The 16,950-nt window shown below is 40.5% G+C and overlaps 1 protein-coding gene across 1 annotated transcript in view; it reads left to right on the top strand.

Annotated features, from left to right (window-relative positions):
• The first annotated feature begins 7,832 nt into the window (after positions 1–7,832).
• Positions 7,833–16,950, top strand: part of SP555 — a 36,419-nt gene continuing 27,301 nt past the window's right edge. The window contains exon 1 of the mRNA XM_065217848.1: positions 7,833–8,872. Within this exon, the coding sequence (XP_065073920.1) occupies positions 8,412–8,872 (461 nt within the window). The 5' untranslated portion in view covers positions 7,833–8,411. The remainder of the gene's footprint in view (positions 8,873–16,950) is intronic.

Here is a 16,950-nt window from a genome sequence, read left to right as displayed (position 1 = left end):
TTTCTGCATGTTCAATAAAATTTGCCGATTATTGTAAACGTTACAAAAGCCTTACACTAATAAAATTTCAAAGATTGTTTTTATGTGTCCCATTTTTGCAATACAAATTATATCTATGTGTCGGACACATACTGAATATGTGTACACATAAAAGCCATGTGTAACCACGCATACTATTCATTTGACTCATAAATTTCATGTGTGCTTCTGGGTGAATTCTGTTTATGTGTGGTCACATGTAAATCATGTGGAATTTTACATGGAAATTCGTGTGGAATTCTATTAGTGTAGTGCCATTAATTTTCGTTTCGTGTGGAAAACCTGGAATATAGTTTCGAAAAACAAACAAATTGTTATACATCATCTGAACCTCGATCTGAACGAGCTTCGTTTTTTGAGCACAAATATATTTTTATCGTTCCCATAAACATCCATCTCGATTTGAAAACCAAGATGCGAATTTGTGTTGAATAACCCTGATGTCGACATCAAAGCAGCCGGACATTCTTGATCGGGATTTAATCCGAGGATAATACCAACAATCAATACGAAACTAACGATTTTAAATTGGCTCACCACTTTAGTAGCCTATTGGTCCCAAGCAAACGATTAACGTACCCTATTCTAGTTGAAATTCTATTACTACACTATGTTTGTTTTGATTCGCTATGAAAGTTTGACAGATAACATCAGGGGTGTGTGGATTCATGCAGAACATGCAGGGGTGAGTGAAATAGCTTGGGACTGCTTGGGACCGTTGTTCTGGTACTGAGTGAGCCAAAAACAATAATGATTTTCTTCGGGACCCAGTGGTCTTAGAGTTACCTCTATGATAATACCGATTGGAGCTTACCGCCATAAGTGATTTAATGAATTCGTTAATTGCGACTCTTTGCAAACTAAATGCACAGGTTTTATACGTCAAACTCATCCTTTGCAACGTCCTCTTGTAACATAAAAATACTCGTAAAAATACAAAATGTCATCATAACGTATAATGACTTCATAATTCCGAAAAATATGTTTCCGGGTGGAATAAATTTCATCAAGCCTTAAGACCCAGAAAGACTTAGATTTAAGAAAGTTCAATTCTAATGTAAATTTTTCATAAATAATGCCAATTTAGAATTCTGTACTATCTAATAACTATTTCTTCGAACTTTTAAGCAGTTTGGATAACAACGTATAAGATACTTACTTTACTTTTGCAGGTCCGACGTCCCTCAAGATTTGACCTGTATAACAAAGTTGCGCCAACTAACTCGATCCCCGGGTGCTTGTCTCCAATTTCTCGAGCGTCCCACACTTCCTACATCTTACTCCACTTGGTCTAACCACATAGCACGCTGTGCTTCTCTGCGTCTTGTGCCGGCCGGATTTGAGGAAAACACCATTTTTGCGGGATTGTTGTCCGGCATTCTTACAACGTGTCCCGCCCATTGTACCCCTCCACCTTTAAAGTTACGCCAGTTCATGGTTCATTCTTCTCCTCCATACACCATTTTCATATACCCTGCCAAAGATGGTCCTAAGCACGCGTCGTTCGAAAACTCCCAGTGCTCCTCGAGCATTGTCCATTGTCATATTTTTCATGCACAATAATTTTGTTTATTATATATTTGCAGTTCGTCAATAAGTTAGAAGACTGGCAGCCCAAAACTTTCCGCATTTGTGGATCATCTGTGCAACAGGCAGCAATTTTTGGAGCGATCCGTGAAGGGGAAGGCTTGCAACCCCGTCCAAAGTGTCATGCATTATTGACAAATTGGCACAGCGGGTCGATTTAAAGGGAGATATGGAGGCGCAGCGATCACATTGTCATGATTGTCTGGTAGTTCACTCAAAAATGTTATAACAATCGCCAAGCTCGCTGTAATGTCATCAAGTGCCTCGTCACCCACGAATGGGCGCCTATGTCAGTGGTCTAACAACTCTTAGCGCGCTAATGGCATAGTTCCCCTGCCGCATAGAGAGTTGCCGCAATGATATTAGGTTAGCTAAGGGGGCCTGTTCATAAACTACGTAGACAGTTTTTTTGGAATTCTTGACCCCCCCCCTCCCCCTGCGTAGAAAATTTTCCATACAAAATTTTTAAAATTTGTATGGGCCGTGGATAATTGTCACCCCCCCCCCCCCCCCTAAACTGTCTACGTAGTTTATGGACAGCCCCAGGTCAGTTAACTGACTGGTGGGAAACGGGAGCCGAGGGGCACGCAATAGCCTTTTTGACTGCGTTGGATTTAAAGTACAAGGTGTTCAACTATGTAATTAAGTAATTAAAAATGAAAATTAAGTATTACATGTAATTAAATTTAATTTCGCGTAATCAAAGCAGTGCCAGTGTAATTACTGTAATTAAAACACGTACTTAAATTTGATTACGTAATTAATGCAATTAAAAATTAATTTTCTGTAATTAATGTAATTAAAGTTACACAAATGTAAGTAAAAACGTACCCAAATCCTTATTATTGAACTATTTAAAAAAATGAAGAAAACCCTTAACACATCCTCGAATGAATCAATTTATTCAAAAACTCTTCTTTCACCCTGAAATACGATTATTAATATTTTACTAGACTACAAACATGACCAATTCTGCGAATACATATACTAAATTTCTTGAAGCACCATGCTAGAGTTGGAAACTGAAATAATCCACTCGCGACAATCGATTTCACTTTCGTTTTGTACGTTCAACATAATGTCGTATCTAGTGCACTGTATTCGTTGAATAATGCGCTTTAATGCATAAGAATTAAAACATGTCTAGTACAACTTCTTAATTCTATTGAATCAGCATAGGGATGAAATGAAATACTGTCTTAATTCGATAATTTACTTTAGGTGCAACAGCATTCCTGGGAATATCGGATCGCGTCTGGGATAGCAAATTTGAACTCTTAATATGGTCCTTACGGACGGAGTTCCGTAAAATAATGAAGTTTGATATGTCACACGAGGGGTTCTGGTTCTTATTGGGAGTTGGATATTTACCCGGGGGGGGGGGGGACAATTTAATGGGACTGTGGACTGTCTAAGACCATTATTAGCCGTGCAGAATCATGAAGTTTGATATGTCGCACGAAGGATTTTGGTTCTTGTCGATATATGACAATATACCCGAGAACACCGGAACATGCCAGGGAGGGCCAATGGGATCGTGGGCTCTCAAAAAGACCATTACTGGCCGAGTTCAGCAGAATCATAAAGTTTGATATGTCGCATGACGTGTTTTGGTTCTTGTGGAGAATCGGTCACTTGCCCGGGGACACAGGAACATGCCCGAGAGGGCTAGTATGACCGTCGAGTCTCATTAAGGCCATTACCAGCCAAAATTTGGAAAATCATGAATTTTGATATGTCGCACGATGGGTTTTTGATTCTTGTTGAGAATTGGCCACATCTCCGGGGGCACCGGAACATGTCTAGGAGGGCTAGTGTGACCATGGACTCTCAATAAGACCATTACTGGCCAAGATTTGTAAAATCATGAAGTTTGATATGTCGCACGATGGGTTTTGTTCTTGGTGAGAATTGGCCATTTCCCCGGGGGCACCGGAACATTCCCGAAAGGGCTAGTGTGACCATTGACTTTCAATAAGGCCATTACTGGCCAATATTTGTAAAATCATGTTGTTTGATATGTCGCATGATGGGTTTTGGTTCTGGTTGAGAATTGACCACTTCCCTGGGGGCACCGGAACATGTCTGGGAGGGCTAGTGTGACCATCAACTCTCAATAAAGCCATTACTGGCCAAGATTTGCAAAATCATGAAGTTTGATATGTCGCATGATGGGTTTTGGTTCTTGTTAAGAATTGGCCACTTCCCCGGGGCACCGGAACATTTCCGGGATGCCCAATGTGATTGTGAATCGTCGGAATAGCTGCCACTGGTCCAATTACATCGTTTGAGAGAAAAAACATGATGTTCATCGTGTGTGTACTTATTACAGAACAATAAAGCCGAATGCCGACCAAAAGTGGCCCCAACGGGAACCGAAATAACTCCGGAGCCATGAATTGATCAAAATATTTTCAGATGTATTCAGAAACTTCAATAGATTCCCGACAAAATTCAATTTGTTATAAAGATAAATATTGAGAAATTATGTTTTTAGAGCTAATTGAATTTTGAAATCTATGCAAACTTAGACATTAGGCACGCAAAGGTTAATATAATTTTCTATTGTAATTCTGTTTTCGTTCACATCCACCTAATTAAATTCGTTATTTCTTAGGTAGAACCAAGGTGACTACATATAGGTGTTCTAATGTGTCAAATTCATGATTCAGCCATGTTGGATTTTTTGTATGGGACAGCGACCGAGTTTGTTTACAATTTGCTCTAAAACCGCACTTTTCCCCCCCGCGACCTCCTCGCCTATATAGTGACAAAGCTGTATCACCATTTGTATACCCACCATGGGTAGAACCAGGTAGCACAAACAAACATTCCTTTCATTGTCGCATTCTCTGGTGCTTTGACAGGGGCGTGATCCAGGATATAGTTCATTGCCCTGCCAACACCTCGGCAGTATTGAAATCCGACTACATTTCCAATCACGAACCGATCGTTGCATGTGAATTGGCACCAATCACCAGCGTAGATTTCCTCTTAGGTCCCGGGAGATGTATGTTTATAGGGTCTATTCTGAAGTCATAACAGCGGTAGCGATACAATCTATCAGAGCTGACATTATCCTTAACGTAGCAAAAGGGCCTGTGAAATTTTTGTTTCACGGGCCAATAACGAAAGGGTCTAACGGTACGCTGGGGGAAATTTAAGTACATTTCTCATTGTACATTAGTGGAGTTAATGTACTTAATTTATGCGACTTGTAATTAAAGCTGAAATTTGTACTTAAAAGTAATTAAATCAAAAAATTTCCGACGCTTGTAATTAAAGTAATTAATCATGTAGTTAACTGTTATTATTGTACTTAAAAAAGGCTTGCGTAGGAGTTAAAGGTTATTGCGTGCCCCTCGACGGGAGCTTCAGCATTGACTATTATGTACGCATTTTTTTGATGTTATCTAACAACAATGATGTGTAGTGTTTACACGTTCATGTTTCTAATTCTAATGTTTTGTAAATATAATTGAAAGCATTTGAAAAATAAAATTCTAGTGTTTTGTATATCTAAAAACATTAGTAAACATCTACATTTGAAAACATTCGAACAACGTTTACTTTAAACGTTTTGTACATCCGAAAACATCCAAAAAACGTTTGGTTCTAGCATCAGGAAACATCTACGTTAGAAAACATCAGAATACATTTACATATAAAAATATCCGAACAACGTTTAGTTCTAACGTTTTTTACATCCGAAAACAACCGAAAAACGTTTGGTTCTAACATCAGGAACCATCTACATTAGAAAACATCAGAAAACATTTACATATTAAAACATCCGAACAACGTTTAGTTCTAACGTAATGTACATCAGAAAACATTCCTGAAATGTTTGGTTCTAATGTCAATAGATTGAAATTTTTGACGTCAGACCGACATTAGAATGGCAAAATTTTGTTCCAAAATTTCTGATGTATACACCATGTTACGTTGCTTAAATACAACTAAATCATAATGTTTTCTAATGTTTGACATCAGGCATACATTTGATTTCGATGCTGATGTAGACATCAAAATCAAACGTTGGGCTAATGTAAATTTCTATTCGGGATCCGAGATGCTGTCACTTACTCTGAACACGCCAAACGTACACGAAACGAAAATCAATTATTTAATTCATGTGTTTCACTTATACATTTTTGCCAAAGCATCAGCCTTATACATTCTAGAAGACAAACCACATAGGTCCTATTAGAATGCATAAAAGGTATGTGTGACCGCTTATACATTTCATTTAACACATGATCTTTATTAACTTTTTGCAAAGCGTCTGCTTATTAGTTGACTTATACAATTTATGAATAATCAGCAATGGAAATTTGCCAAAATATAAGGAGATTTATATCCGTGTAAGCGGCCATGGATTCGTCTACAATAAAACGGCCCTTTTCAGGGCCAACAAGCTTATAACCACAGACAAACAGACATAACAATCGCAAGTTGTTCATCGAACAAGCATTTAACGGACAATTTAAAAGTATCGTAGTTGGTAGTAGCACAAACGAAGTGACAGACGACTAACTGGCGAAGAAATCCATTAAAATAATGTGATTCACTGTAATAGAATTTTCTTGGAAGCTTGTGCCATCATCCACCAGATGGGTTAGTTTTTTTTTGTTTTGATTTGAACAAAGTTGATTTTGTGTATAATGATTCTTTGACAGTTTGCAAAGAGTGTATCATTTTGTCATTTTTTTATGCATTTCAGTTTTGAGTAGATTGAAAGAGATAGAACCAAAACATTCTAATACATTTGGTGAAATTGCTAGTACAATCCAGTAGTAGCAACAATCAATACGAAACTAACGATTTTAAATTGGCTCACTACTTGACTAGCCTATTGGTCCCAAGCAAATCGATTAACGTACCCCATTTTAGTCAAAATTCTAGTACTACACAATGTTTGTTTTGATTCGCTATGAAAGTTTGACAGATAAAATGAGGGGTTCGTGGATATTCCTATGTTTCGAGGGGTGAATCGATTAGCTTGGGACCGAAGATAGTACCAGAGCTGAGCCAAAAAGATGAGCACGTTTCTTCGGGACCTACTAGTCTTAGCACTAGCTGTCAGTTCCACTGAGAAACGTCTCTTGGATCACCTTATAGTAATTGATGATTTGTGAAACTGCAACGTATCGAAATCATTGCTAATCAAACGTAACAAAATATGCAGTCTTCCTTGGCCAACGCAGCACGCATTTTATTCAAAAATTACTTCGCTTGCTGCACGGACATGAGGCTCGCAAGTCCCAATCAATTTTCCGCTAGTGTATTTACCTTGGTTATTTTATTTTGAAGCACTGTGTACGGTTCTGTCAATTCGGCTTGAAAACACCCCATCGGCAGTTTATGAAAGCGATTCCCTCAATCGCCGTATCCTACAGACTTGAACACACTGAAATTCACCAACACACCAACAACACGTGCCACGTTTCGATTGTGCTTATACGCGTCGTGCCTCGTCCCGCTGTTGCTCGCTTAGCTCCTATATCTCTACAGGATATCTTTTCCACCTCTGGATATCAACTTCGCCGTCGCCGTCGCCGTCGTCGTCGTCACAGTCTTTACGAGGGTGGCACAGCGAACGGACACAACACACTGCACGGAGGAAGAATAGACACATATAGGTGAATCCGTTTTATCCTTCGGGTCCTTTTCTACTTGCTGTTCAAAATAAGGCCACTCGCGTAGGAAGAAGTTCAATTTGTGCGCTACCGACCAGCTTCCGGTTCCGGCTGGTGGTTTATTCTGTGATTTGCGAATCGGAACACGGCGGAACATCGGAATCGGTTCCTGAAGAAAATCGAAAGAAAGGAATCAGGATTTTCCAAGATGTCGGTCGTATTCAGCAAGTGTGCGTCGGCGCAGTAGCCGTTGATCGTGCGAATCCTTCTGCGGTCGGTTCTGTCGTGTTTGTCCCCCTTCCTACTTTGTGTAAATATTTATACTGAAATCGGGAGTGTTTTCCGGCTTTTGTGATTGAAAAAGGAAGTTTTCTGTTCGCTTTTCTGCTGAAAGTTTAGTTAGTGTTGACGTGACGGCCAGTTCCAGTTCGAAGCAATTGGCAGTCCCGAAAAGGATATTCGTATGAGTTTGATACTGATTTTGTTGTTTTTGAAAAATATTTGCATATTTTGCAACAAATTGGTTTTGCGTTGTTACAATTCGTTTCTGGTTCATCCAAACAACAACCATCTGGAGAACAGTGGAAAAAACGGTGGGAGTCGGTACAGGTCTCGAACGGTTGGCAATCATAAGATCTACTTCAACGATAAGGACCTGGTCGTCCGGCCGAGGCGATCCCGCCGTCTCCGCAACGAGCAGCAACAGCAACAGCAGCTCGATAGGGATAGCTACGGAAAGTACTACTGAGCGCCACCCATGGAAAGGCGCCTGAAAACGTGACTCATCTAGATAGATATCGTAGAAAGTAGTAATTGAATTACCCAACCAAAAGCGACGTTCGCCGTTTCGGTTAACCTCAGATAGGAATCTTATCAGCGAATCAATCAGCCCCACCCTTCAAATCTTCGATTGCTCACGCAATTAGTGGAATTAAATCCTTCCTTGTCCTGTCCCGTTCGACGAACAAGTTCGCTGACCCTTCACGCGCGGTACAAATCCATCACACTAAAGAGGGGGAGTAACAGAAAACCACTTGTCGCAACTACAGAGCCACGCGCTGCTAGGGTGGTTCCGAGGACAACGATGGCATGGTAGAATTGATCTTATTCCCTGGAACGAACATTTGAGACTTGCATCGTGCACCAATGACCATTCAGGAAAGCCGAAGCAGCACCAGCACCCACACGACGCCACACAGTTCAAGTTCAAGCGCCTCCAACAACTCAACCACGACCAATCCCGGAAGTAGCAATGCGATAGTGACGGTGCCACTCGTTTCGAGTAATGGTTCCAGCAGTGCATCAGCAGGGTCGGCTGCCAGCACCGCTTCCAGCCATCCGATGGACAACGAACTAGCCGGGGGAGAGGTGGACAACAACAATCACTACCGAGGCGAGAAGCCCCTACAAAATGGCTGCGAAGACAAGTGGAGCTGGAGCAAGCGGGACCGCTCGAAGGAGGTGTGGCTCAGTGGGTCCAACAATCGTACGGTGCACTTCCATCCCAACTGGAGCAAGGGCACGGCAGGGATTCGGGGCACCCGGGTGCTCAACAATGGCCGCTACTACTGGGAGCTAAGTGTGTCACAGCGGGTCTTTGGGACGAGGTAAGTGTGGGGGGGATGCGGGCTTGGATTTTACCCTAATTGGTGTGGGGTGGGGAAGGATAGATGGGTGTTGTGCAAGTTGAGTGTTGTTTTGCACGCGTTTGAGTGTGTGAGTGTGGGGGAAAGCAGGGTAATAAATAGAGAAAAAGGGAAAATCGATAAGACGGAAAGTGTGACGGGAGTATTTTTTTTTATTATCAGTGCCAAGCATGTGAGGTGCAACAATTGTTGTCGTGATATGATTATTTTTGGATGAAAACAGAATGACATAATGCTAGCAGTCTGTAGACCACTTTAACGATTGATATTTTATTGATTTTGTGCAATATTTTTTTCTATTGTCATCCGTTCGGCTGTGGATGTGCACTAATTTTTATTTAGTTTTGTATAATTCTTGGACAATACAAAATAAAATAAATCGTCGGTGAGTATATTCCAACTCCGGCTTCTGCCTGTCGCCGACTCAGGTCTAATATTTTTTTTTAGGAATAATGCACACGGTAAAAAGTTGTTACACCTAATCCAAATGCTCTTGCACTTGACTCAGTCTGTTATGTGGCACTACGAATCGAAGTAATTTATCATTGATTTTCAAGTTATTTGCGTTTTGAAACAAAGTGATTTGTCGTTGAAAAATATGTACTGTATAACACCTTTCAATCAACATGATTATCATTTGAATTGGCACCACTGTTTTCATCCATTGAATTTGATTAGTTTTGCTTTTGGAAGCAAATGTAAAAAAAGCACATGACAAACATTATTCGCGAAGATGGCAAGTCAACAACAAATGAAGTCAAGCGAGAAAAGCAATAATTATCCATTCTCCACCCGAAATAATTTGCGTTCTAGAGCGTGACTAATACGAAATTGGTGCTCTAGTCAATAATAGTGTATTACTCAGATAATTTCGATTACAAAATAGTGTCAAACTTAACAAATTTATTGCTCAATGTCTCGTTGTTCTACTAAAAGCCTGACGATGTTGTTCAATATCACTTGGAAACATGTGATCTGGGTGATATGGTCATATTCTGAATCACATATTACAAGGCTTGCAGTATGAACAAGGCTATTTATTTATCAAATCCCATTTTCAGCAAAAAATAAATCTAAGGATAAATTATTTAAACTTAAACTGATAGGTTGTTAATATCAGTATGGTTGACATTACGAGTTCAAAGCACAAAACATCAACAACGATTTGCACATCGAATTGCAATCTTTGGCAAGTAGTGCAAATTCAACAGCAAATCACTCTACATGAACATGATGTTTTTTTTACCGTGCATGATTGTTTCCAGTGATTTGTCGCGTATTTTCTTGTTGAAAAGAGTCACGACGACGAGTGCATGGGTGAACTTTTGTTCATCTACTGAAAAAAATTTGACACAACAGCGGGGCCCTGTTTACTAAAAATGAACACATGAATAATGCTCACGTAACATTTGAAAAGGGCATATCAACTTTTGTAAATAATTTGCTAGGTCCTTTCCACGAGAACCGAAGTACGTCCACGCAAACCAAGAGCACTATCGGAAAGGGGGGAATTTCCCCTACCCGTTGGTGATGTTAGTTTGCGTGGTCGTATTCGGTTCGCGCGAAAAAGGCTTAACAAATGTTACGTGAGTATTATTCATGTGTTCATTTTTAGTAAACAGGGCCCCGCTGTTGTGTCACTTTTTTTCGAGTGAGTGAACTCAAATCCATCCGTGCACTCGTCTATCAAGAATTCAGTGTCAAAATTCCAAATGGGCGTAATTGCTTTTGTAAAAAATGGTTTTAGCCGTCGATTTCTCGCGAATAAAAGCTCATACATGGAAATTAATGACACCAACAGGTAGCGGAATGTATCCTCTACCAGCTAGCAGCCAGCTAATTTAGAAAGGTGAACTTTAATTCGCGAGGAATCGACGGTTAAAGCCATTGTTTACAAAAGCAATTACGGCCCTTTGAAATGTTGACACTGAATTGTCTTCTTTTATTCACAATGCATATTCAAACACGATGTAATTTGCAAAAATTGATATCATTAACTGAGAAATTTACACCTACATTCCTATGAATAAGATTTACATGCATCTGGATTTAGAACCTTAAAAAAAAAAATTACGGAATATTTATTTATGTCGACTTCCTTAGTAACCATAGGCACGTTATTTCGCCTTTTTGGCTATATATAGCTGACCAACGGCTATACCAGTGTTTGCAAGTTCTGATGAGGACCGTATACAGCCAAAAAGGCGAAATAACGTGCCTATGATTACTTGGGTTAAGAATTTATGAGAAATGCTAGATAAATGTTTCACAAGTATAACGTAGATAATTTATCATCATTGAAATAATTAGCAATTGCCAGTCTCATAGCTTAAAATTTTGTTCTATGGAGCCTTAGAGTAAAAGCTTAAGTTATGATACTTAGGAGTTATGAGAGTTCCACACCAAATGACAAATCGGAAAAAAACCCGACCTTCTCTGATTTGCATAAATCATTGCAAAATTTATGTGATATGGGCAGCGAATCCAAACACATAAAGCAATTAACGATAAAGACAAAACGCTTGCTACTACTACCACGATAAACTATAGATACTTTAGATTCCATAGATAAGCGGAGGCACAAGAAGTTGTTTTGGCAGCCATGAAAAATAAATGATCTGACTGGCATCCGTAAAAAAAAAGTTCATGCCATCATAGAGCTCTTCGTTGCGCAGTTTTGTTTTGTTTCGTGCGCAAAAGTTCAAAATGAAGTGCAAAGCAAATCTTTGCAACAATTAATCGAGGAATGGTTTGCTTTCCTTCTTCCGTTGTCCGCGAAATAAATCGGAATGTGGAGTGTGGAAACCGTTTTGTGCTCATAATATTCCCTAAAACAACACCATGATGACGTCATGCTCGTTTGGCTACACTAAATGACAGTTCGTTTGGCTACATTATACTCTGGGGTGGGACGTGCTGTCAAATCAGCCTACTGATCATTCTTGTATGAAATTGGCTCCAAACGTAAACAAACCCTGTAGGCTTCTTATGGCTTGTTTCGTTTGGAACCAGTTATGCGAGGTAGACGAAGATTGTTCGTATTTGACAGCCACCTCCCCCCCTTGATTATACTTTGCCTCCGCTTATCTATGGAATCTATAGTATCTATACGATAAATCCTCTCTGTAATATATACTCAAAAAATTCAACACGTCATCATCATGTGTCTCACACTTAATTTTGCATTTATTGTGAAACACATCAATTTCATGCCTCAACACTATTGGTTCCAATTGTGCCACACTTAGAGTCACATGGTGATATCAATAGCTTTGCACGTCATAGTTCAATGTTCTGCAATATTCTACTTTGTCGACTTCTACTTTACCGACTCCAAAATTAGATCGACAAATATATAAACAAAGCTACCAGAGGGCAGAGATTAAACATGCCTTTTTTAATGCGTCTGATTTGGGATTTGATCCTGACCTGTTGGAGTGTGGCACCAGCAATCAATACGAAACTAACGATTTTAAATTGACTCACTACTTGACTAGCCTATTGGTCCCAAGCAAATCGACTAACGTACCTCCTTCTAGTATAAATTCCAGTACTACACTATGTTTGTTTTGATTCGCTTTGAAAGTTTGACAGATAAAATGAGGGGTTATTGGATTTTCCTATGTTTCGAGGGGTGAATCGATTAGCTTGGGACCGAAGATAGTACCAGAGCTGAGCCAAAAAGTTGAGCTCGTTTCTTCGGGACCTTCTGGCCTTAGAGTTACCTCTATGGTGCTACTGCCGTTGTCTTCGTTCGATCTCACTGGGCCACGATTGTTCTTATATATGAGGCTAGTTGATGAGGATGAAGATACGACTAATATTTTTGATGGTTACCTTGTAGAACAAGTAATTCACATCGCATTGAAATGCAAAACACTTCAAATCCATCTGTGTTCAACAGTAGTGCGATTCAATGTGTAATACACTTAAATTGATAGAGAAAGATTATCAATATTTCAAAGTTTCAAACACTAGAAATTAACGTCTTCTTCTTCTTCGCATTTCAAGCTTATTGCATATCGCATATTAGCTTATTGCGTGCTCTCAACTTAGTGTTCTAGATGCACTTCCACAGTTATTAATTGAGAGCTTTCGATGCCTGTACCATGTTTGCATTGGTATAATTGTGTGGCAAGTCCAATCATACTTCTATGCCCAGGGAAGTCGAGAAAATTTCCAACCCGAAAAATTCCTAGACCGGACCGGGAATCGAACCAAGCCACCTCCAGCATGGTCTTGCTTTGTAGCTGCGCCTTTACCGACTGAGCTAAGGGAGGCCCCAAGAAATTAACGTGTAGAACACATTGAACCATGGTGAAATACGCTGGAAATAAATGTGATATTGTGTTGTGTGTTGTGCATATGGAAAATCAATTGTTTAAACACTTCGATCAGACGTGTGGACTTTTTTCAGTGTAGCTTGATGGGAACTGTAGAACGATAATCATATATTGCTTGCTTGCTTTGTTGCAATATACATGGTTGAGGACATAGCATGGCAATTTCCATTAAAGCAGCTGGCCAACAATTTGGTCGTTTCCTTCTACCGGCCCGAGCGAGCAATATTTCAGCCGCAGTTTGCCATGAAAAAGATTAGATTAGAAGAAGATTATATCTTTATTTCTATCCATTTATGACAAAGAATTATCGTTCGGCTTCGTTGATCGCTTGTCATTTTGTCATTTTGTCATTTGAAGATATTTTTGATTCCTTGGTTATCATTCACATTTTTGATAACATTCGGTTGTTTTGAATCTTTTAATTTTTATCAAAGTGGCGTCTTTGTATTTTTTTTACTATATTGTAGCACTAAAACGTCACTTCTGATCGAAATGACGCATGAGCATGAGCATGAGCATGATTGACCGCCCACGGTTGCTACTCTGTTATTGCCAGACCAGCTGTAATTACACAGAGAACCAATAGACGATGCTTGGGACTAGCAATCATCCTCAATGTGTAAAAACTGGTGATCTCAAACTAGGCAATACCAGCGCTGGCCGCGCCCGAACACAGGTCAAGAAAGGAAGGGGTAGGAATGTGTTGACGTGACACTCGCTTTGATGGAAGCCGAGAACACCTCTGCACTTCCACGAGGAATCACTGGGATATTGGATAATAGGGTTGGGTTTGCAGCAGGGTTCGTTTTGGTAAACGATAAGCTGAATTGATGTCCTAACAATCATATAACGCGAAGGAGCTTGGGATTGAACCCACGGTCTTCTGCTCAGTAAGCAAAAACGTTTTACACTAGTGTCATATGTCATATGCTAAAATCATTTACGCCACTGTAAGAATTGAAATTACTAAATTTGCCGATAAGACAGAAAAATGCATATCATGCAATTGCACTCACGTCAGTAGCGTTCACTTCTACCATAGCCTTGCCAAACAGAATTATTAATTTACCTTTCCTACACCCAGAACAGCGAACGCGAATGCGCGGATCATGTTACATCTTTCAATACACTAATAGCCTAGCAAGCACAGTGACATCAATGAAACAAACATAGAATTATTACACCGTTGTAGGCATCTCACTTTGCCTACAGTAATTAAATATAAATCACACCATGCCTTGATTAATAATTAATTGATTAATGATTAATAAAGCCAGATACTTTCGATCAAAGAATCACTTTGGATTGCGATCCTCTCCTGCCCAACTTGTGATAGACAGGTTTGGACACCGCTAAAAGGAAAATAAATTCCCCAAGGTTCTGCGATACTCTTCTGCCCTCTGGGATAAACAGATGAGGACACCGCATCCATTCCTTGATTATGCCGCGAGCCTGCATACTTGTAAAAAGGCATAATACTAGGCAGACGAGCTCCTTTTTAATCATCGAGTTGCTGTTATTACCAAATAACAAATAAAACGATTGACGAATCTTGAATGTGGATGGGCTTGAGATTAGACTCATGATGTTCTGCTCAGTAAGCAAAACCGGTTGTTCTAAGGCCACAGAGCCCCTCATATCACATTATAGCGCTACTCAAGTTTTTATAACTATTCAAACCCGGCACCGACGACAACAAAAAGTTTTCCAAAATACACGATAAACAAGCGATCTTACCATACATTTTTAATATGAAAGGACCTAGGACCGCGTTTTTCTGCTCAGTAATTAAGCCACTGCAACCGACGATCTTTGAAATCCTTAAACTAAAAGCTATGAAAGAGGCCTTCATTAAGATCCACTTTCACGCGACGTTAAATGTTTCGATTTTCTCTTTCCGCATGGTTCAGGCAATCATAACAAGCTATGACCGACGTGACGATGGTTTAAGACCTGGTTAAACAAGCTATTCAAATGAAATTACGTTCTCGAATGTCACTTGGCATGTAATGAACAACAGAAATACGCGATAATTCATATTTTCAGCGGTTGGTGGTTAATTTTAAATATACTAACGGTACTGCCTACGACTACGACGGCGATTACGACAGCGACTACGACGACGACAACGACAACAGCGAATTTGTAACTTACCATTTGTCTAGGATAAACACCTTTGCCCGGCACCTCCACTGGTTCTTCATGTCCGCTATCTGTCACTGTTTGCAAAATATATAATAGCAATTACCTTCCAATACCAATACTTCCTGTATTGCCATGGTCATCTGGGAGGAGGGTCGCATCTAGTGCTTTCCCCAGGAACCGTTCACGGCCATCAGCTACTTCCCGTCCAGTCTTGGGCGTATCCAGCGAGGCATCCTTTAGATTACTTACCATCTTCGACACTCAATGCAAATCGCAGGCACATTTACGCTAGTTACCAAAAAAACACACCCGTGCAAAGAAACGGATCAAATAAACGTCACTCTCACGAAAGCACACCCGTCGTCGTTGAACGGCAAAACAAAAGGAATCGGTGGGCAATTTTGTGATACGGATTTCCAAAATCAACCGGGAATGGACGAATTTCAACACACCCAACTACGAAACACGTTCAGAAGCACTTTTGGTACACTTTCGTTCGAAAACACTTATTTTTTTTCAAAAATAGTTGCGAGTGAACCAACATCATCACCGCGTAAATAAACTGAAATTAAAGGGTGTCCACGATGAAATTGCCACACTATGAAATTGCTCTAACTTTTTAACCGTTGGGTAGAATTTAATGAAAATTTGGGTGGATTTAGTTCATAGTGCATTATTTACATCCTGCAAGTTTTAAAGTCCTGTGATCAAAACTCGTGGAAATGGAGTCGAAAGAACAGCTCGTGCGTGATAAAATCTTGCGCATTCATCACGAGAACAAGGATCTCTCGCATCGTTCCATCGCTAAAACGTTGGGAATCGCGAATTCCACGGTGTCGCGAGTGATTAAGCGGTTCGAGGAACGGTTGACCACCGATCGGAAGCCCAGAAGTGAAGGAAAAAGTATTCCGTACAACACCAAAAATCACAACCGCGTTGTTGGGGCCTTCAACCGAAATCCGAACGCCTCCGTTAGGGATGTGGCTAAGAAGCTGCACCTAAACCGAAGTTTTGTCCAGAAGGCCAAAACTAAGGCTGGGCTTCGAACGTTCAAGGTACAAAAGGCCCCTAATCGCGACGAGAAGCAGAACAAGTCCGCCAAAACCCGTGCCAGGAAGTTGAACCTCAACATGCTGACGAAAGTTGAATGCTGCATCATGGACGACGAAACATATTTGAAGGCCGACTTCAAACAGATCCCCGGCAACCTGTTTTTCACGGCCAAGGATAAGTTCAGCGTTCCGGAGCATGTCCGCACTCAGAAGATGTCCAAATTTGCGAAGAAATTCCTGGTTTGGCATACCATCTGCACGTGCGGGAAGCGGAGTGCACCTTTCGTGACCCAGGACACGATGAACGGACAGGTGTACATAAAAGAGTGCCTCCAGAAGCGGCTGCTTCCTCTCCTGAAGGCCCACAACGTCCCAACAATCTTCTGGCCGGATTTGGCCTCATGCCACTACTCCAAGGACGTGCTGAAGTGGTATGCGGACAATAAGGTCAATTTCGTGCCGAAAATGTTCAACCCTCCCAACACTCCGGAGCTCCGCC

This window comes from Ochlerotatus camptorhynchus, unplaced genomic scaffold, assembly GCF_037179485.1.
Source record: "Ochlerotatus camptorhynchus isolate MF236.1 unplaced genomic scaffold, CSIRO-AGI_Acam_v1.1 ptg000080l, whole genome shotgun sequence".
NCBI lineage: Eukaryota > Metazoa > Arthropoda > Insecta > Diptera > Culicidae > Ochlerotatus > Ochlerotatus camptorhynchus.
This window is presented reverse-complemented; position numbering and strand designations above follow the sequence as displayed.